This window comes from Hyla sarda, chromosome 13, assembly GCF_029499605.1.
Source record: "Hyla sarda isolate aHylSar1 chromosome 13, aHylSar1.hap1, whole genome shotgun sequence".
Classification (NCBI taxonomy): Eukaryota; Metazoa; Chordata; class Amphibia; order Anura; family Hylidae; genus Hyla; species Hyla sarda.
The window spans coordinates 2,649,219-2,677,173 of NC_079201.1; the positions used below are offsets into that span (position 1 = coordinate 2,649,219).

General features: G+C 44.4%; 3 protein-coding genes across 4 annotated transcripts in view; 2 read left to right on the top strand and 1 right to left on the bottom strand.

The window, feature by feature from the left end:
* Positions 1 to 4,051, top strand: part of ADPRM (ADP-ribose/CDP-alcohol diphosphatase, manganese dependent) — a 62,717-nt gene extending 58,666 nt beyond the window's left edge. The window contains exon 5 of the mRNA XM_056549502.1: positions 3,973 to 4,051. The gene's annotated coding sequence lies outside the window, so the exon portion shown is untranslated. The remainder of the gene's footprint in view (positions 1 to 3,972) is intronic.
* Positions 1 to 27,280, top strand: part of MAP2K4 (mitogen-activated protein kinase kinase 4) — a 31,127-nt gene extending 3,847 nt beyond the window's left edge. Inside the window, exons 2-13 of one of the 2 annotated variants that reach the window (XM_056549489.1) lie at positions 1,363 to 1,395; positions 3,973 to 4,066; positions 9,605 to 9,718; positions 13,466 to 13,640; positions 13,908 to 14,027; positions 15,568 to 15,687; positions 15,797 to 15,848; positions 16,834 to 16,961; positions 22,710 to 22,787; positions 24,231 to 24,379; positions 25,225 to 25,270; positions 26,350 to 27,280. In XM_056549489.1, the coding sequence (XP_056405464.1) occupies positions 1,363 to 1,395; positions 3,973 to 4,066; positions 9,605 to 9,718; positions 13,466 to 13,640; positions 13,908 to 14,027; positions 15,568 to 15,687; positions 15,797 to 15,848; positions 16,834 to 16,961; positions 22,710 to 22,787; positions 24,231 to 24,379; positions 25,225 to 25,270; positions 26,350 to 26,463 (1,223 nt within the window). In that variant the 3' untranslated portion in view covers positions 26,464 to 27,280. The remainder of the gene's footprint in view (positions 1 to 1,362; positions 1,396 to 3,972; positions 4,067 to 9,604; positions 9,719 to 13,465; positions 13,641 to 13,907; positions 14,028 to 15,567; positions 15,688 to 15,796; positions 15,849 to 16,833; positions 16,962 to 22,709; positions 22,788 to 24,230; positions 24,380 to 25,224; positions 25,271 to 26,349) is intronic. The other variant, XM_056549490.1, reaches the window with a different exon arrangement.
* The window catches only part of TMEM220 (transmembrane protein 220), a 108,687-nt gene that overhangs the window by 79,103 nt on the left and 1,629 nt on the right, over positions 1 to 27,955 (bottom strand). The window lies entirely within an intron of this gene.

The following is a 27,955-nucleotide window of genomic DNA, read 5'->3' on the forward strand; positions in this document are numbered from 1 at the left end:
CACACGACTCTTTCAGACCTGTATTTGTGTTCTCACCTCTCTAGAATTTTCCCTCCGGGTTTTTTTTCCAAGTGCAGGGACTTGTGGGTAATGTAGTAGATCACTTTCAGTCACATGGTGTCTGTAGGCCTGCAGAACTGGAATAGGAGTTCTGCTGTAATATAGTCTGACTTGTGTTTGGAGAGAGCTGTGCTGTAAAACTGTAACATTTTCCAGGTAACAGGTAGAAGTAGATCACACGGTCGACATAAGAGTAATATGAACAGTATATCACATGGCCGGCATATAAGTAATAGAAACAGTATATCACATGGCCGGCATATAAGTAATAGAAACAGTATATCACATGGCCGGCATATAAGTAATAGAAACAGTATATAACACGGCCGACATAACAGCGATATAAACAGTATATCACATGGCCGGCATAAGAGCGAGTGTCAGGATTCGGCAGGCTGGAGGTGGATCCTCTGTGTCAGAGAGGGATTGGCGTGGACCGTGTCGGTGGACCGGTTCTAAGTTGCTACTGGTTTTCACCAGAGCCCGCCGCAAAGCGGGATGGACTTGCGGCGGTAGCAACCAGGTCGTATCCACCGGCAATGGCTCAACCGCTCTGACTGCTGAGATATGCGCCGTACAAGGGATTAGACAAGAGCAGGGTCGGACGTAGCAGAAGGTCAGGGCAGGCAGCAAGGATCGTAGTCAGGGGCAACGAGGTCTGGAACACAGGCTAGGAACACACAAGGAACGCTTTCACTGGCACAATGGCAACAAGATCCGGCAAGGAAGTGCAGGGGAAGTGAGGTAATATAGGGAAGTGCACAGGTGAAGACACTAATTAAAACCCATGCGCCAATCAGTGGCGCACCGGCCCTTTAAATCGCAAAGACCCGGCGCGCGCGCCCTAGGGAGCGGGGCCGGGCAGCACAGATGGGGAGCGAGTCTGGTAAGCGGGTCGGGATGCGCATCGCGAATCGCATCCCGGCTGGGAACATTATCGCAGCGCACCCGGTCAGCGGGTCTGACCGGGGCGCTGCGAACAGGAGAACGCTCCGGGGAGGAGCGGGGACCCGGAGCGCTCGGCGTAACAGCGAGATAAATAGTATATCACACGGCTGACATAAGGGCAATATAAACAGTATATCACACGGTCCGGCACATAAGCAATATAAACAGTATATCACATGGTCCGGCACATAGGCGATATAAACAGTATATCACGCTGTCCGACACATAAGCGAAATGGCTCCTCCAATGTCCGCCCTTGTATTTGTTCCCCCTCATGTGATTATTCCATCTTCATATCTTTGGTCTCTGATGTTTTTGCAGAAAATGAACCAGAATTTGTGTTTTTTACTTTAGGCCTTCAGATAAACTTCTGTGACAATGCACAAAGTAAGACGTCATTGTGATCCCTATCTCTGGCCTTGTGGTTCCTGTCACCTCCATCTTGGTATTGGGAATGTATCCACTGTCGCTCCACTTACAGCTCCTTAAAGTGAACACACGGGATCCACCATTTAGGCTTCCTAAATTACATTAATTGATTTATTTTTTTATGTACAGTTTATATAGTTTTCGTTTTTTATATACTTTATCTTTTAGTTATGTTCTATTTTACAACTTTTCTTTATTTTGTTTGTTTTTATGCATTTTGATATATCTTAAGTTATTAGGTTTTTTGTTTCTATAGTTATATATAATAATTTTTTCTAGTAACATAATCATAAATTGATCATCTAATTGATATTGGGGAAGGGTTCATGTGGGTAAGAGGTGACACAGACAAAAAAAATAATAATGTCAGAGCACAATGGGGACGGGTTCACTTTAAGGAGACGTTCGCCATAAGATGCCGGTATGTCAGACCGCTCCCTCCTGGTCGCCTGATAAAGATGAAATATTGTGCAAAGAATCTTGGAGAATCAGTAGAGACGTCTTGGTATGGAACAAAGCCAATGCACTTTACCTGTTGAACTACAACTACTAGCATGCTTAGATTCTACAGCTGGAGAGCATTGGGAGGTTTCCTGGTTACAGGGAACACATTTGACATACTGGTGTTTTTATGGTAACATCTCACATATTATAATTTTTTTGCAAAAGCGGCAATCCTGATCACTAATCTGGTGGTGGGTCTTAGTATTCAGGGTGGGTGTCTATGTATTTGGGGGTGGGTGTATATATGTATTTGGGGGGTGTCTGTATTCATAGGTGTCTGTATGTATTCAGGGGTGTCTGTATGCGGGGGTGTATGTATTCGGGGGTGGGTGTCTGTATTCGGGGGTTGTCTGTATCCTCTTAAATTTTTTTTATAATGAACAGAGAATTTAGAAATGTATAAATTCTCTATTCTGTGGATTGCTGCTTTTTTATATATATTTTTTATATATAATTTTAATCATTCTCAACGTGATCATCAGATGATATTATTTATCTGGGGTGTTAGTCCGATCATGATGTACAGTATGAGATCTATGTGATGATACAGTACTGATCAGTGAGGGGGGATGTACAGTATGGGATCTATAAACAGTACCGATCAGTGAGGGGGATGTACAGTATGGGATCTATATACAGTACTGATCAGTGAGGGGGATGTACAGTATGGGATCTATAAACAGTACTCATCAGTGAGGGGGGGGGGGGAGATGTACAGTATGGGATCTATATACAGTACTGATCAGTGAGGGGGATGTACAGTATGGGATCTATATACAGTACTGATCAGTGAGGGGGGATGTACAGTATGGGATCTATATGTGATCACCCTACAGGCCTTATTGGGAGTCAATCACCTTTTATTGATCCTGATTGTGACTGATCACATAGAGGCAGCTACAGGCCTTCTCGCCTGATCTCACCAGACGTGATCGTTCATGTGTTGTGACGAGGGGTAGGCCGCTGACTGATTACTCTACTGTTGGCTAATCTCTTGGAGAACATAAAGACTGGGCAATTAAATCCCAACAGGTGACCTCTGACCTATAGGGATGTATATCCCCCCCTACTCGTTTTTGTTGTCCTTTATAGACTTTTCATGCTCAGCAGTTCTGGAGTCGGGAATAGTAACCCCGACCTGTTCAGTTACATACTTGTCTTACATGTAGAGGAGCCCATTAGGGCCCGGGAATAGTAACCCCGACCTGTTCAGTTACATACTTGTCTTACATGTAGAGGAGCCCATTAGGGCCCGGGAATAGTAACCCCGACCTGTTCAGTGACTTACTTGTCTTACATGTAGAGGAGCCCATCAGGGGCCGGGAATAGTAACCCAACCTGTTCAGTGACATACTTGTCTTACATGTAGAGGAGCCCATTAGGGCCCGGGAATAGTAACCCTGTCCTGTTCAGTGACATACTTGTCTTGCATGTAGAGAACCCATCAGGGGCTAGGAATAGTAACCCCGACCTGTTCAGTGACATACTTGTCTTACATGTAGAGAACCCATCAGGGGCCAATAGCTCATCTCTACAGAGTGACTATTCATATTTATATATTTTCATCATTCTTAGTAGACGACTCTTCAGGTTGTTCTGTATTTCCTCTGACGTCCAGGGCTGTGTCTGGTGCCCTTCACTCCTCTGTGAGTGTCCTGCTATGGCAGCTGCACCCGCTCCTGATCAATAATGTATGCTGTTGCCAGGGCTGAGGTGACTCACTTAGGGAATGAAAAATGTGCGGGAAGGGGCCTCGGTGCAGTGGATTACCATAGACCATGTGACATCTGTGCCTGATCCCTGTTGTGCTCAGGGTGAGAGCTCAGGGTCAGGTGGGGGTATAAATCCGCTCAGCACGGTGGTGCCCTATATGTTAATATTGGGAACAGGTGGAATTTCTAAATTTTTCTTCTTTATTTTATCATTTTATTGTTTTGCTCTCCCTGTCATGGCGCTTCACTTTGTCTACATTGGTTATTGGGTGCCAAGAAACCAGTTTTCTGTGGTTAATTCGTCTCTATCGTCCTTCAGGTAAACGCAAAGCACTGAAGTTAAATTTTGCAAATCCGGCCTTCAAATCCACGGCGAAGTTCACGCTGAACCCTACAATTCAACCTGCGCACTTGTAAGTATCTCCATTACTGTCTGCAGCCGGGGTCATGAAAATAACAATAAGGCCGTGTTCACACGTAGCACCAAACCAGCGAATAAATCCACAAAATCGACATACAACTAATATTTGGGGGTTGGAGCAGAAGTAAAAATGTTTGTACATGTGTAATATCTGGGCCATAGTATAAGTTATCAGAATAAATGTTATAAGCACTAAATCTTTTTTTAACCACTTAAGGACCTAGGGCGTATGGATACGCCTTGACGTCCTGGTACTTAAGGACCCAGGGCGTATCCATACGCCCGTGGGAATTTCGGTCCCCGCCGGGCGGGGACAGGGCCGGGGTGACTGCTGATATCAATCAGCAGGCACCCCGTACAAATGCCCAGGGGGGTCATTAGACCCCCCCACGTCGGCGATCGGCGCAAATTGCAAGTGAATTCACACTTGCGATTTGCGCCGATTCCGGGTCATACGGGTCTATTGTGACCCGGTGACCCGGAATAGAAGGGGATCGCGGTTGTCTAAGACACCCACGATCCCCCTGTAGGCATAGGAGTGAGGTGGCAGGGTTGCCACCCCTCCTATCCCTGCTATTGGTCTGCTATTGATCGTCAGAGGCGACGACCAATAGCAGACCGGGGGCGGGGGGTTAACTTTCGTTTTCCCCGTCCTGCCCACCCACAATAGGCGGGGCAGAACGGGGAACCGAAGGGGACCGGGCGCCGACGTCCACTTACCCGTCCGACTGCGGCGACGTTGATCGGCGGGCGGCGTCACGTGCGTCTGAAGAGGACGGCTGCCGGGATCCTACGGAAGCCGGTGAGTAGATCTGGAGGGCTACAGTCTGAGACCGTGGTCTCTAACTGTAGCCCTCCAGATGTTGCAAAACTACAACTCCCAGCATGCCCAGACAGCTGTTTGGGCATGCTGGAATATGTAGTTTTGCAACAGCTGGAGGGCTGCAGTTTGAGACCACTATACAGTGGTCTCTAAACTATATCCCTCCAGATGTTGCAAAACTACAACTCCTAGCATGCCCACATAGCTGTTTGTTGTCTGGACATGCTGGGAGTTGTAGTTTTGCAACATCTGGAGGTCCACAGTTTGGAGATCACTGTGCAGTGGTCTAAAAACTGTAGCTCTCCAGATGTTGCAAAACTGCAATTCCCAGCATGCCCAGAAAGCAAACAGCTGTCTTGGCATGCTGGGAGTTGTAGTTGGGTACTTCCAGCTGTTGCATAACTACATCTCCCAGCATGCCCTTCGGTGATTAGTAAATGCTGGGAGTTGTAGTTTTGCAACAGCTGGAGACACACTGGTTGGAAAATATTGAGTTAGGTAACAGAACCTAACTGAAGGTTTTCCAACCAGTGTGCCTCCAGCTGTTGCAAAACTACAATTCCCAGCATGCATGGTCTGTCAGTACATGCTGCTGGGAGTTGTAGTTTTGAAACAGCTGGAGGTTTGCCCCCCCCCCATGTGAACGTACAGGGTACATTCACATAGACGGGTTTACAGTAAATTTCCTGCTTCAAGTTTGGGCTGCGGCAAATTTTTTGCCACAGTGCAAACTCCTAGCGGGAAATTCACCGTAACCCGCCAGTGTGAATGTACCCTAAAAACACTACACTACACTAGCACCTAATAAAGGGTAAAACACTACATATACACCCCTTACACTGTCCCCCCCCCCCAATAAACAATTTAAAACGTCTTGTACGGCATGGTTTCCAAAACGGAGCCTCCAGCTGTTGCAAAACAACAACTCCCAGCATTTCTGGACAGCCACTGACTGTCCAGGCATGTTGGGAGTTTAGCAACAGCTGGAGGCACCCTGTTTGGGAATCAATGGCGTAGAATACCCCTATGTCCACTCCTATGCAATCCCTAATTTAGTCCTCAAATGCGCAGGGTGCTCTCTTACTTCGGAGCCCTGTCGTATTTCAAGGAAACAGTTTAGGGCCACATATGGGGTATCTCCGTACTCGAGAGAAATTACACTACAAATTTTGGGGGCTTTTTTTCCTTTTACCGCTTGTGAAAAGGAAAAGTTGGGGGCTACACCAGCCTGTTAGTGTAAAAAAAGAAAAAATTTTACACTAACATGCTGGTGTTGCCCCATACTTTTTATTTCCACAAGCGGTAAAAGGAAAAAAAAAAGACCCCCAAAATTTGTAACGCAATTTCTCCTGAGTACGGAAATACCCCATATGTGGGCGAAAAATGCTCTGCGGGCACACAACAAGGCTCAGGAGTGAGAGCGCACCAAGTACATTTGAGGCCTAAATTGGTGATTTTCACAGGGGTGGCTGATTTTACAGCGGTTCTGACAAACGCAAAAAAAAAAAAAAATACCCACATGTGACCCCATTTTGGAAACTACACCCCTCACCGAACGTGACAAGGGGTATAGTGAGCCTGAACACCCCACAGGTGTTTGACGAATTTTCATTAAAGTTGGATGGGAAAATGAAAAAAATTATATTTTTTCACTAAAATGCTGGTGTTACCCTAAATTTTTCATTTTCACATCGGGAAATAGGAAAAAAGCCCCCCCAAATTTGTAAACCCATCTCTTCTGAGTAAGAACATACCCCATATGTGAATTTAAAGTGCTCTGGGGTGAACTACAATGCTCAGAAGAGAAGGAGCGCTATTGGGATTTTGTAGAGAAAATTTGTCCGGAATTGAAGGCCACATGTGTTTACAAAGCCCCCATAGTGCCAGAACAATGGACCCCCGACACATGTGACCCCATTTTGGAAACTACACCCCTCACGTAATGTAATAAGGGGTACATTGAGAGTTTACGCCCCACAGGTGTCTGACAGATTTTTGGAACAGTGGTCCGTAAAAATGAAAAATAAAATTTTTCATTTGCACAGCCCACTGTTCCAAAGATCTGTGGGGTGTACATACTCACTGCACCCCTTATTAAATTCTGTGAGGGGTGTAGTTTTTCAAAATAGGGTCACATGTGGGGGGGTTCCACTGTTCTGGCACCACGGGGAGCTTTGTAAACGCACATGGCCCCTGACTACCATTCCAAACTAATTCTCTTTCCAAAAGCTCAATGGCGCTCCTCCTCTTCTGAGCATTGTAGTTCGCCAGCAGAGCATTTTACGTCCTAACATGGGGTATTTCCATACTCAGAAGAAATGGGGTTACACATTTTGGGGGTAATTTTCTCCTATTACCCCTTGTAAAAATGTAAAATTTAGGGGAAAAACTGCATTTTAGTTAAAAAAAAAAAAAAATTCATTTACACATCCAACTTTAACGAAAAGTCGTCAAATTTCTGTGGGGTGTTAAGGCTCAGCGGACCCCTTGTTACGTTCCTTGAGGGGTGTAGTTTCCAAAATAGTATGCCATGTGGGTATTTTTTGCCGTTCTGGCACCACAGAGGCTTCCTAAATGCGACATGCCCCCAAAAAACCATTTCAGCAAAAGTTGCTTTCAAAAAGCCAAATGTGACTCCTTCTCTTCTGAGCATTGTACTTCGCCCGCAAAGCATTTTATGTCCTAACATGTGGTATTTCCTTACTCAGAAGAGATGGAGTTACAAATTTGGGGAGGCATTTTCTCCCATTACCCTTTGTAAAAATGGTAAATTTGGGGGAAAAACTGCACTTTAGTGAAAATTATTTTTTTTTCATTTACACATCCGACTTTAACGAAAAGTCGTCAAACACCTGTGGGGTGTTGAGGCTCACTGGACCCCTTGTTACGTGCCTTGAGGGGTCTAGTTTCCAAAATGGTATGCCATGTTGGGGTTTTCTGCTGTTCTGGCACCATAGGGGCTTCCTAAATGTGACATGCCCCCCAAAAACCATTTCAGCAAAATTCCCTCTCCAAAATCCTATTGTCGGTCCTTCCCTTCTGAGCCCTCTAGTGCACCCGCCGAACACTTGACATACACATATGAGGTATTTCCTTACTCGAGAGGAATTGGGTTACAAATTTTGGGGGGATTTTTCATCTATTACCCCTTGTAAAAATTCAAAAACTGGGTCTACAAGAACATGCGAGTGTAAAAAATGAAGATTTTGAATTTTCTCCTTCAATTTGCTGCTATTCCTGTGAAACACCTAAAGGGTTAAAACGCTGACTGAATGTCATTTTGAATACTTTGAGGGGTGCAGTTTTTTTAATGGGGTCATTTGTGGGGTATTTCTAATATGAAGGCCTTTCAAATCCACTTCAAAACTTAACTGGTCCCTGAAAAATTCCGATTTTGAAAATTTTGTGAAAAATTGGAAAATTGCTGCTGAACTTTGAAGCCCTCTGATGTCTTCCAAAAGTAAAAACATGTAAATTTTATGATGCAAACATAAAGTAGACATATTGTATATGTGAATCAATGTATAATTTATTTAGAATATCCATTTTCCTTACAAGCAGTGAGCTTCAAAGTTAAAAAAATGCTAAATTTTCAATTTTTTCATCAGATTTTGGAATTTTTCACTAAGAAATGATGCAAGTATCGACAAAATTTTACCACTAACATAAAGTAGAATATGTCACGAAAAAACTATCTCGGAATCAGAATGAAAGATAAAAGCATCCCAGAGTTATTATTGCTTGAAGTGACAGTGGTCAGATGTTCAAAAAATGGCCGGGTCCTTAAGGTATATTTGGGCTGGGTCCTTAAGGGGTTAAGGGTTGGGTCACATGTGCCGTTTTTTGCTACTCTATATTTTCCTATCAATTGAAGTCAATTGGTGGCAAAATCTGCTGCAGAAAATATGTAGGAAAATGTGACATGTGACCCTGCCCTTAAACCAAAAAAATTATATTAAACCCCACTCACTGGTTTCCTCTTTTTTTATTTATAATTTTTTAATCCCATCCCCCTATGGCCTGATCATGTCCATCCCCTGGAGGGTTCTGGGTAGGGATCTGCTGGTGACTCATCTTGCAAAGGATGTAATATAATTCTCCCCCAAGGGCCCATGTATACCCCCCCCCCCCTTTGCTCGTGTCTCCTCTCGCCTACTAAGGATGTGATATGTTCCTCCCCCGAGGACCCATGTATAATCCCATTCCCTTGGGTTTCCTATCGCCTACTAAGGATGTCATATGTCCCTCCCCCAAACGCCGATGTATAATGCCCTTCCATTGTCTCCTTTCGCCTAAGGATGTGATATGTCCCTCCCCCGAGGACCCATGTAAAATCCCATTCCCGTGTTTGCTCTCGTCTACTAAGGATGTGATATGTCCCTCCCCCAAGCACCCATGTATTGTCCCATTCCCTTGTTTCCTCTCGCCTACTAAGGATGTGATATGTCCCTACCCCAAGCACCCATGTATAATGCCATTCCCTTGTTTCCTCTCGCTAAGGGTACGATATGTCCCTACCCGAGGTCCCATGTATAAACCTTATTAATTTGTATCTCCTTTTGCCTACTAAGGATGTGATATGTCCCTCCCCTGAGGGCCCATGTATAACTCCCTTCCATTGTTTCCTCTCACTAAGGGTACGATATGTCCCTTCCTCAGGGCCCATGTATAAACCCTTTTCACTTGTGTCTCCTCTCGCCTACTAAGGATGCAAAAAACAGACGTGATGAGAAACTTCGAGACCACCTACCAAAAACCGGAAGTGCGCCTGGCGGGCGGGAAGCAATTCAGCTCCAATGAGCAGGCAACAAAAAACCGACTGTAAGTGTCTTGTGTATTTTTTATTGGCAGACAAGTCTGGGGGGAGCACTCGCCACCTGTGCCCATTTTTGCATGGGCCTGTTTCCTTCCTCTTCACTGAGACATAAAACATTAAACACGTATAGCGACGTGCACTATCTGTGTTCAGAAAGAATTTGGAATCCCCCCTTAAGGGTGTGTTCCCACCTGGCATATACGCAGCGTATTACACGCTGTGCAAAATTTGCGGAAGCAACTGGAAATACACTGCGTATTCTTTGCTAACTATACACACAGGGCTTTCCGGCAGCAGCCCTATGCATGTAGTGAGTTTTGGAGGCGGAGCCAGGCGTCACAGTCATGCTGACACATGGCCCTGCCTCCAAAACTCACTACACGCATAGGGCTGCCACCGGAAATATATAGTGAGCAAGGAATAGGCAGCGTGTTTCCCGTTGCTGCCGCAAATTTTGCGTATACGCCAGGTCGGAATGCACCCCAAATGTAGACTACTCCCCTTGCAGTCTGCAGAACGGCCTTTGTTATGGCTACAAGCTGCAATAAATTTGATGGGATGAGATTTATAGGGGGAAGGGGCACACGTCACCAACCGGGGCCCAGAATTACAGTAAGGGAATCCTATTTGCCGCTCAGCTGTTTATCGCTTACAGCAAAGACCCCCCAGGGAATATTACACATTGATGGGGAAAGGACGGCGCCAAAGTAGCTGCTTATTTATTCCACTGTTCAGATCTTTGTGTTATATATATATATATATATATATATATATATATATATATATATTATGTGTATGTGACATTTTTTTTTTTTTTTTGCATTTTAGGTTGTTTGTGTGTGTGTATAATATAATATATAGTGTGTGTGTGTGTGTGTGTATGTGTATATAATATACACTGCTCAAAAAAATTAAGGGAACACTAAGATCACATCCTAGATCTGAATGAACTAATCGTATGAAATACTTTAATCTTTACATAGTTGAATGCGCTGACAACAAAATCACACACAAATTATCAATGGAAATCAAATGTATCAACCCATGGAGGTCTGGATATGGAGTCACACTCAAAATCACAGTGGAAAACCACACTACAGGCTGATCCATGTTTATGTAATGTCCTTAATTACAAGTCACAATGAGGCTCAGTAGTGTGTGTGGCCTCCACGTGCCCGTATGACCTCCCTACAACGCCTGGGCATGCTCCTGATGAGGTTGAGGATGGTCTCCTGAGGGATGTCCTCCCAGACCTGGACTAAAGCATCCGCCAACTCCTGGACAGTCTGTGGTGGATGGAGCGAGACGTCCCAGATGTGCTCAATCGGATTCAGGGGAACGGGCGGCCAGTCCATAGCATCAATGCCTTCCTCTTGTAGGAACTGCTGACACACTCCAGCCACATGAGGTCTAGCATTGTCTTGTATTAGGAGGAAACCAGGGCCAACCGCACCAGCATATGGTCTCACAAGGGGTCTGAGGATCTCATCCCGGTACCTAATGGCAGTCAGGCTACCTCTGGCAAGCACATGGAGGGCTGTGCGGCCTCCCAAAGAAATGCCACCCCACACCATTACTGACCCACTGCCAAACCGATCATGTTGGAGGATGTTGATGGCAGCAGAACGTTCTCCACGGCATCTCCAGGCTCTGTCACGTCTGTCACATGTGCTCAGTGTGAACCTGCTTTCATCTGTGAAGAGCACAGGGCACCAGTGGTGAATTTGGCAAATGCCAAACGTCCTGCACGGTGTTGGGCTGTAAGCACAACCCCCACCTGTGGACGTCGGGCCCTCATGCCACCCTCATGGAGTCTGTTTCAGACCATTTGAGTGGACACATGCACATTAGTGGCCTGCTGGAGGTCATTTTGTAGGGCTCTGGCAGTGCTCCTCCTTCTCCTCCTTGCACAAAGGGGGAGGTAGCGGTCCTGCTGCTGAGTTGTTGCCCTCCTATGGCCTTTTCCACGTCTCCTGATGTACTGGCCTGTCTCCTTGTAGCGCCTCCATGCTCTGGACACTACGCTGACAGACACAGCAAACCTTCTTGCCACAGCTTGCATTCATGTGCCATCCTGGATGAGCTGCACTACCTGAGCCACTTGTGTGGGTTGTAGACTTAGTCTCATGCTACCACTAGAGTGAAAGCACCGCCAGCATTCAAAAGTCACCAAAACATCAGCCAGGAAGCATAGGAACTGAGAAGTGGTCTGTGGTCACCACCTGCAGAACCACTCCTTTATTGGGGGTGTCATTCTAATTGACAATCAATTTCACATGGAACAGACAACAGGTGGAAATTATATGCAATCAGTGTTCTTCCTGAGTGGACAGTGGGATTTCACAGAAGTGTCATTGACTTGGAGTTACATTGTGTTGTTTAAAGGGGGTTATCCAGGAAAAAAACCTTTTTTTTATATATATCAACTGGCTCCAGAAAGTGAACAGATTTGTAAATTACTTCTATTAAAAAAATCTTAATCCTTTCAGTACTTTTGAGCTGCTGAAGTTGAGTTGTTCTTTTCTGTCTAAGGGCTCTCTGATGACACGTTTCTCGTGAACCGCCCAGTTTAGAAGCAAATCCCCATAGAAAACCTCTTCTACTCTGTGCAGTTCCCGAGACAAGCAGAGATGTCAGCAGAGAGCACTGTTGCCAGACAGAAAACAACAACTCAACTTTAGCAGCTGATAATTATTGAAAGGATTAAGATTTTTTAATAGAAGTAATTTACAAATCTGTTTAACTTTCTGGAGCCAGTTGATATATATTATATCCATATACACTACTCAAAAACTACAAAAAAAATAAATAAATGTATGTGTGTGTGTATATATAATATATATTGTGCGTGTCATATAGTGTGTGTATATAAATATATATATAGTGTAAGTATATGTAAGAGATATATATTGTATCGCATGTGTGTATATAAAATCTATAATTATATATAGTTTGTTTTTTATTTTTACCTTGATATTGGGGGGGGGGGGGGGTTATGGAGTAAAGTGTCTATTTACATTTTAGGTTTATTTTGTGTTGTGTGTTTTTCTTTTTTTTTTTTTTCTTTAAAGGGCTTTTTCTATCCTTGTCTTCTCGGGGAGGGGGCTTTTTGTGTGAAATAGTTTCTGGACATTAGGGTTAAGTTGACTGGACATAAGATAGCCGATGGCCAACCAACCATCTCCCCCATTCTAATGCACTCTCAACTCAGCCGATCATACATGTTTTCTGAGTAGGGAGAGGAGAGAGCCACTGCCAGACTCCTATGTCCCGCCCAGACTGTTGTTTTCGGCAATGCGTTGAAACAAATCCATATTGGAATTCCGTGCACATATCTGTCCATTGAACCCCTTTTCAGCTAACATCTTTCATTCCCATCCCCCTCATACATCTGCATGCTCGGCATGCTTGAGTGTGCATGGATTCTGAATAGAGAGTCACTGCCAGACTCCTGGTGGCAGCTTGGACAGGTGAAATCAAACATGTCCTATCCTTCTCTCCCCTCAATACACATTAGATCCACAACGAGGACCTCCATCTGTTGCCAAACTACAACTCCCAGCATGCCTGGAGTTGTAGTTTTGCAACATCTGGAGGCAAATAATTTTGGATACTACTGCATTAGATGGTTTGCTTATCCCACCAATATAATCAGATTCGATCAAATGCTGCGTTTTTTACGTAAAAGTATTTTATTTTTTGTAGCTTTTATTGTATTTTCTTCTCTTCACATCCCCCCCGCCCCAAATTAGAGAGCGATTACGGACACACAGCATCGAGTCCTCAGGAAAGTTGAAGCTTTCTCCGGAGCAGCATTGGGACTTCACAGCTGAGGACCTGAAGGACCTGGGCGAGATCGGGCGAGGCGCCTACGGGTCCGTCAATAAAATGAGTCACAATCCCAGTGGGCAGATAATGGCCGTCAAGGTATATATATATATATTTTTCTTTCTCATTTTCTATATATATTTTTGCTTTTTCTCAATAGTTGCTAAATAAAACCTGCAGTTTCTTAAGGAAAATTCTTTACAAGCTTAAAAAATGGTGACCCCACTAATGGGGCATGGCCGCCGCTGCCGCCTCAGTTCTTGATGTTGCCCATTGTAGAAATCTATTGTGTATCGGAAGGCGATCACGTAGCATTTGTGGTGAAATGTACAATTATTTTTTATATTTATTTATTTATTTTTTCAGCGAATTCGATCAACAGTGGATGAGAAGGAACAGAAACAACTTCTGATGGATCTGGACGTGGTGATGAGGAGCAGCGATTGTCCATATATTGTGCAGTTTTATGGGGCGCTATTCAGAGAGGTGGGTGTATTGACGGGAGGCGCGACCAATGGGAGAGCAGCTTCTGTGTGTTGCCCCTAGCGACCAATGGGAGAACAGCTTCTGTGTATTGCCCCTAGCGACCAATGGGAGAGCAGCTTCTGTGTATTGCCCCTAGCAACCAATGGGAGAGCAGCTTCTGTGTCGCCCCTGGAGACCAATGGAGTGCAGCTTTCACTTGTTGTCCTTAGCGACCAATGGGAGAGCAGCTCCTGTGTCACCCCTGGAGACTAATGGGAGTGCTGCTTTCATGTATCATCACTAGTGGCCAATAGGAGTGCAGCTTTCACTTGTTGTCCCTAACGACCAATAGGAGTGCAGCTTTAACCTGTATCCCCTAAAGACCAATAGGAGTGCAGCTTTAACATGTTGCCCCTAGCTACCAATGGGAGTGCAGCTTCTATGTGTTGTCCCTAGCGATCAATGGGAGTGTCACTTTCATGTGTAGGCCCTAGTGCACTGTTTTTCTGCCAGGGTGCCTTCAGCTGTTGAAAACTGACAACTCTCAGCATGCCTAAACAGCCAAAGACTGTCCGGGCATGCTGGGAGTTGACGTTTTGTAACAGCTGGAGCCACCCCAGTTGGTAAACGCTGCCCTAGTGACCAATGGCAGCACAGTGTTTGTGTTGCCCCTAACGACCAATGGGTACACAGTCTTCCTGCATTGCCTTTAATGACCAGTGAGCACCCTGCTCTTGTGTTGTCCCTAGTGACCTGTAGGAGCCCATTTTTGTGTTGCCACTAGCAACCAGATCTCTGCTTTTATTTTATTAGAGCCACTTAAAGGAGTCCTCTGGTGCAGAGTATTCCTGCTCCGTCCTGCAAAAAAATTGAAAGTAAACCATCTCTCACCTTCCTGGGTTCCCGCGGAGCGCCACTACAGCTAATCTGTCCTCCGCTCCATCTCCTTCATACTTCCGTGTGAACGAAGCGTCACATGGCGCTTAGCCTATTATGGGCCGATGAACATCGCGGTGGCCCATAATAGGCTGAGCGCCATGTGACGCTTCGTTCACACGGAAGTATGAAGGAGATGGAGCGGAGGACCGATCAGCTGTAGTGGCGCTTCGCGGGAACCCAGGTAGGTGAGAGATGGTTTACTTTCAATTTTTTTGCAGCCCGGGCAGGAATACTCTGCACCAGAGTACTCCTTTTAAGAAATGAAAGCTGAGCTCTGGTTGCTATTGGCAACAGACCGTTCTGATAAATGAGAGCCAGTGTTTTTCTTGTTGTTTTTGGATATCTGTATTCTTCTAGTTTTATCTTTTTTATATTGTTTAATGGACGCGGTGGAGGGGATTTTGTTTTGCGTTGAGGCGATGTTCACACAGTGTAAAATTTATTGCCATATTTAGTGTTGTGCCTGCATTTTCGCCTGCAGATGCCATCTTAATAATTTATGCTGAAAATGCGCTCGTAAAATGACATATGGCAGTAAATTTTACGCTGTGTGAATGCAATTCGCCTGATTCTTCATCTTCTCCTACTTGTTGCCTTAATGGAGCTTTTCATCCTTTGGCAGGGAGACTGCTGGATTTGTATGGAGCTCATGGCTACCTCGTTCGACAAGTTTTACAAATATGTATATAGTTCATTAGATGACGTTATTCCAGAGGAGATTTTAGGAAAAATTACTTTAGCTGTGAGTATACGGTTTTGTCTTTTATTTTGGTCATGTAATTCCTGATTTTATGATGTGGCTGCGGAGAGGTCTGTGTCCTGACGGTCATAAGATTCTCCTTCTCTTCTAGACTGTGAAGGCGCTAAACCACTTAAAGGAAAACTTGAAAATCATTCACAGAGGTAAGAAATGTCCTGCAGATGATGACTACATTACTGATCCTGAGTTATATCCTGTATTATACTCCAGAGCTGTACTCACTATTCTGCTGGTGAGATCACGGTGTACATACATTACATTACTTATCCTGTACTGATCCTGAGTTATATCCTGTATTATACTCCAGAGCTGTACTCACTATTCTGCTGGTGAGGTCACTGTGTATATATATATTACATTACTTATCCTGTACTGATCCTGAGTTATATCCTGTATGATACTCCAGAGCTGCACTCACTATTCTGCTGGTGAGGTCACTGTGTACATACATTACTTATCCTGTACAGATCCTGATTTATATCGTGTATTATACTCCAGAGCTGTACTCACTATTCTGCTGGTGAGGTCACTGTGTACATACATTACATTACTTCTCCTGTACTGATCCTGAGCTGTACTCACTATTCTGCTGGTAGGATCAGTACAGGATAAGTAATGTAATGTATGTACACAGTGATCTCACCAGCAGAATAGTGAGTACAGCTCTGGGGTATAATACAGGATATAACTCAGGATCAGTACAGGATAAGTAATGTAATGTATGTACACAGTGATCTCACCAGCAGAATAGTGAGTACAGCTCTGGGGTATAATACAGGATATAACTCAGGATCAGTACAGGATAAGTAATGTAATGTATGTACACAGTGATCTCCACTTATATCCTGTATTATACTCCAGAGCTATACTCACTATTCTGCTGGTGAGGTCACTGTGTACATACATTACATTACTTATCCTGTACTGATCCTGAGTTATATCCTGTATTATACTCCAGAGCTGTACTCACTATTCTGCTGGTGAGGTCACTGTGTACATACATTACATTACTTATCCTGTACTGATCCTGAGTTATATCCTGTATTATACTCCAGAGCTGCGCTCATTCTGCTGGTTGTTATTGGACTCATCTGGTAACTATAGGCTCTTGTTCTCTCTGTATTACAGATATCAAACCTTCTAATATTCTTCTGGACAGAAATGGTAATATTAAGCTCTGTGACTTTGGTATTAGCGGGCAACTTGTGGACTCCATCGCCAAGACCAGAGATGCTGGCTGCCGGCCCTATATGGCGGTAAGTGACCCAAACGGTCCTATAATATAATGGACAAGACGAGTCTGGCAATTGATAGGATAATTAAACCAGAAGATAAACCATTACTGGCCCTTTAAGGGCACCTGTGCAGTGTTTATTTTTGCGCTCGTACGCGGTTATGCTCCGGCATCTGGTATCTCTCTTTTTCCGAGCCAAGTTTGGCATTTAAATGCAGGCGTCGGATCCCCGGCATGTCTCCACGTCACTCGAAACGTGTTGGGTCATTCCCAGGATGAAGTCAGCTGCGAGGAATGCAGCCGCTCCGAGGCCAGGACTTCCTATCCAAGTAAAAATAGGAGCTGATGTCTGGAGCTGTGGTGTTAACCCCTCACTGTATCACTTATGAACTACTCCACCGATTTGTACTGGGGAGTCATTATGGCAAAGGCTACACAACTCTGGTCATGTGAACTGAAGATCACAGTATCATCCAAATTGCAAATTAGTGCATTTTTGGTCACGTGCGGTTTTGTCATCAATGACCTCAATGCACTTTGCGAGCGATGAGACCTGCTTGAGACTTTACAGTAATTTTATTTTAACCCCTTAACGACCACGGACGTAAATGTACGTCCTGGTTTGCGGTACTTAGCGCACCAGGACGTACATTTACGTCATACACGGCAGGTTCCGGCTGCTATCAGCAGCTGGGGACCCGCCGGTAGTGGCCGACATCTGCGATCGCGTGGATGTCCGCCATTAACCCCTCAGATGCCGTGATCAGTACAGATTGCTGCAATGTGCATGTTAAAATAGATGACTGGATTGCCCGCAGCGCTGCCTCGGCGATCCATTCATCTGTAATGGCGGACGGAGGTCCCCTCACCTGCCTCTGTCTGTCTCCCGGCATCTCCTGCTCTGGTCTGAGACCGAGCAGACCAGAGCAGAAGATCACCGATAATACTGATGCACTATGCCTAGCACTGAACAGTAGGGCTGCAGCTCACAATTATTTTAATAATCAATTAGTTGTCGATTATTTTATCGATTAATCGAAAACAAACGTCAAAATGCCAAAATAAGGGGTGCAGCTGATTCTACTTGAAGAATTATGTACAATGGCCATATTAAAAGTATTCTAGCATGTGATGTGACCAAACAACGATTTTTGTATAGCAATAGGTAAAGGTGGAGCTAATTTTTATTGGGTGGCGGTTTTAGTACAGAGACTAGGATGCAATGCTCTGCACCCTCCCCCCATGTGTATAGCAGTGTATATGTACTACATACACACAGTTTTACCCATGGGGGTATGTGCAGAGCATTGCACTCTTGTGTCTGTACTACAGACACAAGGGTGGAATGCTCTGCACAAACCCCCACGGGTAAAGCGGTGTGCACTTCTTACCGATATACACATATGGGTATATGCAGAGCGTTGCATACTTGTGTCTGTAGTACAGACACAAGGGTGCAATGCTCTGCATATACTACCATGTGTATAGCAGTGTGCATGTAGTACACACTTACACTACTATACACATGGGGGTATGTGCAGAGCATTGCATACCAGTGTATGTAGATGACACTAGGGTGCAATATTCTGCAGATACCCCCCCCCCCCCCCCCCCCCAATGTGTGTGTCAAAAGCAATAAGGCAGTAATGGGCAGGGCGCATTAAACTGCAGGAAACTGTCCTACCGGCGGCAGTAGTACGGAGTCCTCCATGGCAGGCTGAGGCTCCATAAATGTAGAGCGTCCACAAGCAGCAGGGGAGGGGAGGAGAGGAGTTCAGAGAAGCAGCCGCACACGTGATTCGTGAGAAGTGGGTAGCAGAGGGGGGGACAGGGACTAGACTAACTGAACAGAGGCTGCGGCAGTGCGGACTAGCGTCTGACCGCGCGCCTGCAGCAATTTTATCACAGCCGGGACCCAGACTACGAATCGGCAGATTATTCGATCGTTAAAATATAAGAGGTAAAAAAAAAGAAAAATCCCCTCCCCCAATAAAAATGCAAATTGTCCGTTTTTCCCATTTTATCCCCAAAAAGCATGAACATTTATTTTTACTTTTTTAAACATATTTGGTATCGCCGCATGCGTAAATGTCCGAACTATCAAAATTTAATGTTAATGATCCCGTATGGTGAACCGCGTAAACGTAAAAAATAAAGTCCAAAAATGCTGCTTTTTTTGTCACATTTTATTCCAAAAATAATTAATAAAAATTTTTCTAAGATTTATATATGCAAATTTGGTATAGATAAAAAGTACAGATGATGGCGCAAAAAATGAGCCCCCATACCGCCATATATACGGAAAAATGAAAAAGTTATAGGTGGTCAAAATAGGGCAGTTTTAGATTACTGATTTTGTACAAAAAGTTTTAGATTTTTTTATTTTTTTAAGCGGTACAAAAATATACAAGTATCTAGCCATGGGTATCATTTTAATCGTATTGACCCACAGAATAAAGAACACATGTAATTTCTACCGTAAAGTGTACAGTGTGAAAACGAAACCTTCCAAAATGTGCAAAATTGTGGTTTTCCTTTAAATTTCCTCCCTACGTGCGTAAATGTCAGAACTATAAAAATATATTGTAAATTAAACCTCACAGTCAATGGTGTACGCGCAAAATTCCAAATTCCAAAACAGCGTATTTTTTTGTCACTTTTCATACCATAAAAAAAAAGGAATAAAAAGTGATCATAAAGTCCAATCAGAACAAAAATGGTACTGATTAAAACTTCAGATCACGGCGCAAAAAATTTGCTCTCATACCGCCCCATATGCGGAAAAATAAAAAAGTTATAGTTGTCAGAAGAGGACAATTTTAAATGTATAAATTTTCGTGCGTGTAGCTATGATTTTTTCCAAAAGTACGAGAAAATCAAACCTATATAAGTAGGGTATCCTTTTGATCGTATGGACCTACAGAATAAAGAAGTCATTTTTACCGAAAAATGTACGGCGTAGAAACGGAAGCCCCCAAAATTTACAAAATTGTGTTTTTTTTCTTTAAATTTTTTTTTTCTGTTTCGACATAGATTTTTGGGTAAAATGACTGATTTCCTTAAAGTAGAATTGGTGGTGCAAAAAATAAGCCATCATATGGATTTTTAGGTGCAAAATGGAAAGGGTTATGATTTTTAAAAGGTAAGGAGAAAAAAACGAAAGTGCAAAAAAAACAGAAAAACGCTCGGTCCTTAAGGGGTTAAGGTTAAAATGGGCTTGGTCCTTAAGGGGTTAAGCAGCAAAATTGCAACTATAGTTAAGTCATGTGACATCAAGTTGTGCAATTTTACAAAGATTTGCTCTTGCATGATGTAATGGCATATAGCACCTGTTTATTCAGAATTATATGTTTTATATTGACTGTTATCTTTCTGCGTTGTCTGATGTTTATTTTATATACCTGTTGATGATGATGTAATATAATAGTGCACGGAGGGTATATGGCGACAATACACGTGGATTCTCCTTGTAGAGTTTGTCTGTTTACCACATTCTGGAGATGCTCCTGGGTTATTTAAGTGTAGACATGAGCTAAGCTTGAAATGAACCCGCGTAACACGGGCAGTGGCCCAAGTGATGTCATCTCCTATTTATAGCCCCTTTACACGATTATAACATCATTCACCTCCCCCTCCTCCTCCTCCTCCTGAAGCTTCCGAGTGAGTAAGCCGAGGTATTTTCCCAGCCGAAACAAGTGAAGAATTTGGTGACGACACGGAGCGGCGTTCCTGTGATGGAGCTTAGTCACCGCTCCAGGGTCTCAGGCCTTACTGTGGATGTGTATTGGGTGCCTGGAATTCTTGCTGATCTGGAATGTCTTCCTTACAAGTGCTGAGCTCAGATTGAGATGACCTTTCACCAGTCTCAGGAGGAACCTTATAAGCTGATGGGGAGGCAACACAATGACCCCATGGTTCAACCATGATCCAAAGGATAATCCTGCTTGTTCCAGCACCCTCATGGATGGTCCAGGCTTGTCTGCATTATTTAACAAATTGGGTTTCAATAACAATCGGCTGTGACCTGCTGAGACCCCGATTAGGCCTAATTTTATGTGATGCCTACAACCTTAACCATTCCCTCTCCATGTGAGGTCTGTTCCCCTAGCTGCCCCCCCCCCCCTCATGTGAGGCCTGTTCCCCTTAATTGTTCTCCCTCCATGTGAGGCCTGTATCCTCAACTGTTCTCCCTCCATGTGAGGCCTGTACCCTCAACTGTTCTCCCTCCATGTGAGGCCTGTACCCTCAACTGTTCTCCCTCCATGTGAGGCCTGTACCCTCAACTGTTCTCCCTCCATGTGAGGCCTGTACCCTCAACTGTTCTCCCTCCATGTGAGGCCTGTACCCTCAACTGTTCTCCCTCCATGTGAGGCCTGTACCCTCAACTGTTCTCCCTCCATGTGAGGCCTGTACCCTCAACTGTTCTCCCTCCATGTGAGGCCTGTACCCTCAACTGTTCTCCCTCCATGTGAGGCCTGTACCCTCAACTGTTCTCCCTCCATGTGAGGCCTGTACCCTCAACTGTTCCCCCTCCATGTGAGGCCTGTACCCTCAACTGTTCCCCCTCCATGTGAGGCCTGTACCCTCAACTGTTCCCCCTCCATGTGAGGCCTGTACCCTCAACTGTTCCCCCTCCATGTGAGGCCTGTACCCTCAACTGTTCTCCCTCCATGTGAGGCCTGTACCCTCAACTGTTCTCCCTCCATGTGAGGCCTGTACCCTCAACTGTTCTCCCTCCATGTGAGGCCTGTACCCTCAACTGTTCTCCCTCCATGTGAGGCCTGTACCCTCAACTGTTCCCCTCCATGTGAGGCCTGTGACCCCTCTGCTGCTCTGATTTTGTGATGCCCACATTCTCACCTTTTTCTCAGCTGTCCATCATCCCCCCCCCTCCTGTGAAGAATGGGGAGTGTAACCCTAAATCATCACTGCAGTATCCTTTTTAATATGGTCTCCATTCTCATTCAGAGCTGCATTCGCTGTTCTGCTGAGAACCCCAGGGACACGCTGCATTCATTCCCCTGTGTGACGGCAGCAGAATTTTGAATGCAGCTCTGGCTGTGACAGCAGGAGCACACAGTCCACATCCTTGTGCTGTAATTGTTGAGTAACTGGAGTTTGACCCAGTTTGCGGTTGAGTGTTGCCGCCCCCGCACACATAGCAGAGCCGTGTCCTCACACATACTTCCAGCATGTTCCTCTCAGAAAAAAATAAACTAGATGAAACACGGGAGGAATCCTGCGGCTTCACCTGGAGCGCAGCCAAGGAGCGATGTCATTACTACACGCTTACTCTGAGCGGGTGGGGGGGCGCTGTCACTTCCCAGGACTTCATTCACATTTCTTTTCCTTTTTAGGAGCTTGCATATGTAATGGTAATCTTATGCTGAGACTTGTAGTTCTACTGATAGAGAGCTAACACTTACTGTATACCGAAATGTTCTGCAGCTTCCATTTTGTCTCCTTTTTTTTGTGTGGTTTGCCTTATTGTCAAAGATCCTTCTTGGTCTCCATCTTGACCTGATACTTCTCATAGCTGAGGGTTTGTTACTATTGTATCTAGTCTAAACGATCCTCTGTAAACTTAACAAATAAAATGCATTAGACTATTCAGATCAGAGGATTGTGACTGGATGCAGTTGTAACAAACCCTCACCAGTGAGAAACATTTAGATGGCACGTAGAGATTTTATAGTGGTCTGTAATGTTGTGGAATCTTTGTAAAACGTGTTAAATAAATAAATTTATTTTTAATTTTATTTTTCGGTAGCCGGAAAGGATAGACCCCAGTGCGTCCAGACAGGGATATGACGTGCGCTCGGATGTGTGGAGCCTCGGCATCACGTTGGTAGGTGGAAACTTTTCATTGTTACATTTACTGAATATTTCTTGAATATTTACAGGATTAAGGATTTATATAATTGTTTATATTATTCAGGTAATGGGATTAGAGAAAAACAATAAAAAAGTGTCCACCCTCATCCTGTTGATGTGTGGTGCTGTCCATCCAAAAAAATAAAATATAAATAAAAAAATATATATAATGTTTTGATTGAGAAACACTGTTCTAAAGTTTAGCGCCCACCGATTGTTAGCTATAGCTAGGAAAATACCTAACCGCCTCACTTTGCAGGGGGTGATCTTAATAGAGCAGTGTTTCCCAACCAGTGTGCCTTTAGCTGTTGCTAAGCTACAACTCTCAGCTTGCCCAGACAGCCGTTGGCTGTCCGGGTATGCTGGAAGTTGTGGTTTTGCAACAGCTGCTGTCCATGCCTACTGGGAGTTGTAGTTTTGCAACAGAGGCTGTCCATGCATGCTTGTTGTTTTGCAACAGGTGGAGGCATACTGCCATAGACTTGGAATCTTCTCCTTGAGCCAGCCGGGGAGTGAAGTGTTTAGCTGTATGCTTCTCCCCCCCCCCCCCCCCCCTCTATCTAGCGATTGGTGGGGGTTTGACTATCAAGACCCCGTCCAATCAAAACTTATCGCATGTCTGTAAGTGACAGGGATGTTCTTTCAGAAGTCTTTAGGTCCAAATATGAGAAACTTCTCCTCCTAGGGGGTGAACTGTTGCTAGTTAACACACAGGAGCTCCTCAGGGGTGGGGCCAGAGAATAAGACAATGAAGGTTTAAAGGGGTACTCCCACCCTAGACATCTTATCCCCTATCCAAAGGATAGGGGATAAGATGTCTGATCGCGGGGGGTCCCGCCGCTGGGGACCCCCGTATTATTGCTTGCGGCACCCACCTGTGTTCTCACCGGAACCGCTGGAGGGTCTGAGTCGCGACTCCGGGAACGGAAGTGCTGAACGTCAGGACTCCGCCCCGTGTGACGTCACGCCCGTCCCCTCAATGCAAGTCTATGGGAGACGGCCGTCCCATAGACTTGCATTGAGGGGGACGGGCGTGACGTCACACGGGGGCGGAGTCCTGACATCACGGACTTCTTTTCCCGGAGTTGCGACTCAGACCCTCCAGCGGTTCTGGTGAGAACACGGGTAGGTGCCGCAAGCAATAATGCGGGGGTCCCCAGCGGCGGGTCCCCCGCGATCAGACATCTTATCCCCTATCCTCCGGATAGGGCATAAGATGTCTAGGGTGGGAGTACCCCTTTAATGACCCACAGAATATGTGGATAGTGTTCCTTTTAAGGCCAGAGCCTAATGGCGACTGTTCACTTATGGGGGGACCCTCCACACCACACATTTATGTGCGCCCCGGCTGACACCCCACAGTTGCAACATGTCAAGAACTTTGTTTAACTCATTGGCATCTTCTCCATCCACTCAGTATGAATTGGCGACCGGCCGGTTCCCGTATCCCAAGTGGAACAGCGTTTTTGACCAGTTGACGCAGGTGGTAAAGGGAGACCCCCCGCAGCTCAGCAACTCTGACGAGAGGGAGTTCTCCCCCAGTTTTATCAACTTTGTCAACCTGTGGTAAGTCAACATTTTTTCATTAGGTTTTTTTGGCCCCTGTTGCGATGAGATCTAATATTGAGGTTAATCAGGAAGAACGCAGATTGTCTTCCCTGCGCATAACACAACCCGCTCATGTCCATCTGTACTAGGAGTAATGTGCACCTCCACTAGTTGCCTCAGGTATTGCAGCTCAGATCTTTTAAAGTGAAAAGGACTGAACTGCAGTACCAGACAGAACCTTTGAACAGGTGTAGTGCTGTTTTTCTGAGGACTAAATCAGACAAGTTTTTCTAATACTGGCCAAAACATTAACACTTTATTTTACAAGGAAACCCTTTTTAGTGTACGCTGTGTGTTCAGCACGTGCTCCAAGAGCATTCTTTCTGCTGCTTACGCCAAATGGGAAGTGATTACGAATATCAGGTCTCTAGTTGTAGTATGCTCTTTTTTTTTTTTTTTTTTTTTTTTTTTTTTTTTATAAAATCCAAAATGTTAAGTATCAAATAATAAAAAAGAATAAACTAAACAATAAAAAGTTCCCAGAGTGTCTATTCACAGTTTTTAATGCACAGGATTTTGAACTAATTTACATTAAAATCTTCAGCTTCAAATATGCACAGGATCCTGTATGTGTGAATAGACCCTAAAAGTTTTTTAGTTTTTTTTTACAGCGACTGTAGGAAATGTGAAATCTTTATATATGACTTCACTGCCATCTGCTGGCCAGTGTTTTTTTGTTTTTGTTTTGTACTAGCTATTGCTGCCATCTGCTGGTAAAGGCTGTGAATGATTATGTTCTGGACTCCGTGTTAACCCTTTTTAGATTTACTATTCTAAATCATTTTTAATTTTTTTTTTCCCAGCCTTACAAAGGACGAGTCTAAGAGGCCAAAGTACAGAGAGCTTCTGGTGAGTAACCATCTTCAGGAACATAGATTTATTCTTAATTTTTTTTGCGTTGGGCAGGGCTCGTCCATAGGTCACCTGTGCAGACATGTTGCATGGTAGAGTGCAGCTTCACCATAGCTGCCATCTGACTGGTTGCATTTGGTGGGGAAGGTGTGGGTGACCTGATTGGCACTTTTTGGGGCAAAGTATTGGCTGTCTCATTGAGTAAACCACTAGGCAGCTTTTGAGAGAAGCGGCGATGTAATTGAATGACCCATGTACAATGCATTTGGAAAGTTGCCCCCAGTTACTTCTGTCACTTTTTGTTCTGTTGCCCCTTGTGTCCCCAATAATTCTTCCCTCAATCCCACATAATCACATCATCACAGAATGTTACCAATCTTTACTCATTTATTGTGCTCTCTTTGGAACTTTCAGTGCAGCAGAAATGATTTTGTCACCTATCCCAGACAATTCTGTCTCTGCTCTCTACAGGCAGTTCTTTTCCTCATGGTTTGATGTTTGCTTATATTCATTGTCAGCTGTGAGACCCTATATAGACAGGGCTGTATCTTCCCAAATCCTGTCCAATCAGCTGAATTTACCCCAGGTGACTCCGATCAAGACAAAGAAATGGGAGGAGCCGGAGCTAAATATCACTTTTCATAGCAAAGGGTCTGAACACGTCCATATGTCCATGTGAAATGTTTAGCTTTTCCTTTTTTTAATAATTCACTTTGAGGGAGATTTATCAAAACCTGTGCAAAGGAATAGTTGCCCAGTTGCCCATAGCAACCAATGAGATCGCTTCTTTCATTTTGCAGAGGCCTTGTTAAAAATGAAAGAAGCGAGCTGATTGGTTGCTATGGGCAACTGGGCAACTTTTCTTCTGGGCAGGTTTTGATAAATCTCCCCCTTTGTCTTTTGAAGACAGAATGATGGGGAAACTATATATATTCTATTATACACACATACACAAGGCCTCGCTGCGTCTGCATTGTTTATCTGGATGGACCCTCAGGGGCAGGAGGCTTTGTAGGTTCAGAAGATGGCAGTAGGGAGGTCAGTATTTTTCTGTTCACGTTTTCCTTTCCCCCCAGAAACATCCTTTCATCGTGATGTATGAAGAGCGATATGTGGACGTGGCCAGTTACGTCATTAAAATCCTGGATCAGATGCCAGCCACCCCCAGCTCCCCGATGTACGTTGATTGACCTTGCTGCCACCCAAAACTTTAGCAAACAGCAACAAAAAAGCAAAAGAGCAAGCAAGGGCTGGGAGCAAACCACACGCAGACAAAGGCGCCACCGCACGACCAGTTGTGACTTTTTCCTCTCTCGCTCCGGCACCACGTGCAATAAGATCCGTGTTTGTTTCCTATCTTTCCATTGTGTCCGTACGCTAAGTCACATGTAAATCGCATCCCGTTAATCTGCTGGTCACACCGAGCTCATCCGGGGGCTGAAACGCGCTGTCTTTCTGACCCAAACTGCTCAGTGGAACCCGGCCAGACTGGAACAAAACCATCTCCGCTGCTGCCCAAAACCAAAGGGGGGGGGTGCCGTGAGGGTCCACCCCCAAGGTTCTCCCGTGTAACAAGGAGTCGAGAGAAAGACCGTCATCGTAACTTTCCCCACTCTCCAAGAGGTGGGGGCAAGGCAAAGAATATGAATTATATATAAATATATATATATTTTTTATTATTTTTGAATAAAAAAAAACAAAAAAAAAATTTTTCTTCACAAAGTGCAATAGGCTAACCGATTCTCCGCCAGGTGATCCCGCAAGGGATCCGGTCTGGACACACTTTATTTTTTCTATTATTATTTTCTGTTTTTTTTTTTAGTTTTTTTTTTTTTTAGTTTTTTTTTTTTGCCCCCTCTGGCAGAGAATGGAGTTGATGATGAATAAAAAAAAAAAAAATCCTATTCTGCTATAATTATTTTTGTTTATAGTGAGTGTCGGTTGAATTTTTTTTTTTTCTTTTTAAGAATCCTAAATGGTAAAAAAATAAAAAATAAAAAAAAAAGAGAAACAAACAAAAAACCTCTACCAAAAACTCATAAAAAAAGAAATTATGTTGCATTGAAGAAATCTAACATTAAATATTAAGAGATGGAGTATACCGTTTGTTTGTTGTGCACGTTTTTGGTTTTGGTGCAGTTTTATAGTTCTATCTTTTTACCCATGAATTGGGGCTGTACGATATATTGCAATTATATCCCGATTTTGGCGATTTGAGATATATCGATACCTACAGCGGTGGTCCGGCACCATATCATGCACGCCTCCAGATCTGGGGCTGGACCGCCGCTGAAATTCAAATGCTAAGTTAGAGCTTCCCAACCAGGGTGCCTCCAGCTGTTGGAAAACTACAACATCCAGCATGCCGTGCGTTATAGTTTTGTAACAGCTGGAGGCACCCTGGTTGGGAAGCACACAGGTTTAATCAGGGGATGGATTTCAACAGCCAAATGCTTTTTGCCTACAAAGATATCACAGGGTAGTCAGGCAGCAGCTTTCTCTGCTTCCTTCAGGCATTTGCTGTAAGTTTTCTATCCCCCTTGATGTCTTTCTGGCGCTACCATGATGTTTTATAACCTTGCTGTTTTCTTTATACTTGCCCTATATTTTACACAGAGCTGACCTGGGAACAACCCTCATCTTCTGCTGCATTTCATGCTGGATTACTGTCTTGTAGAAGCT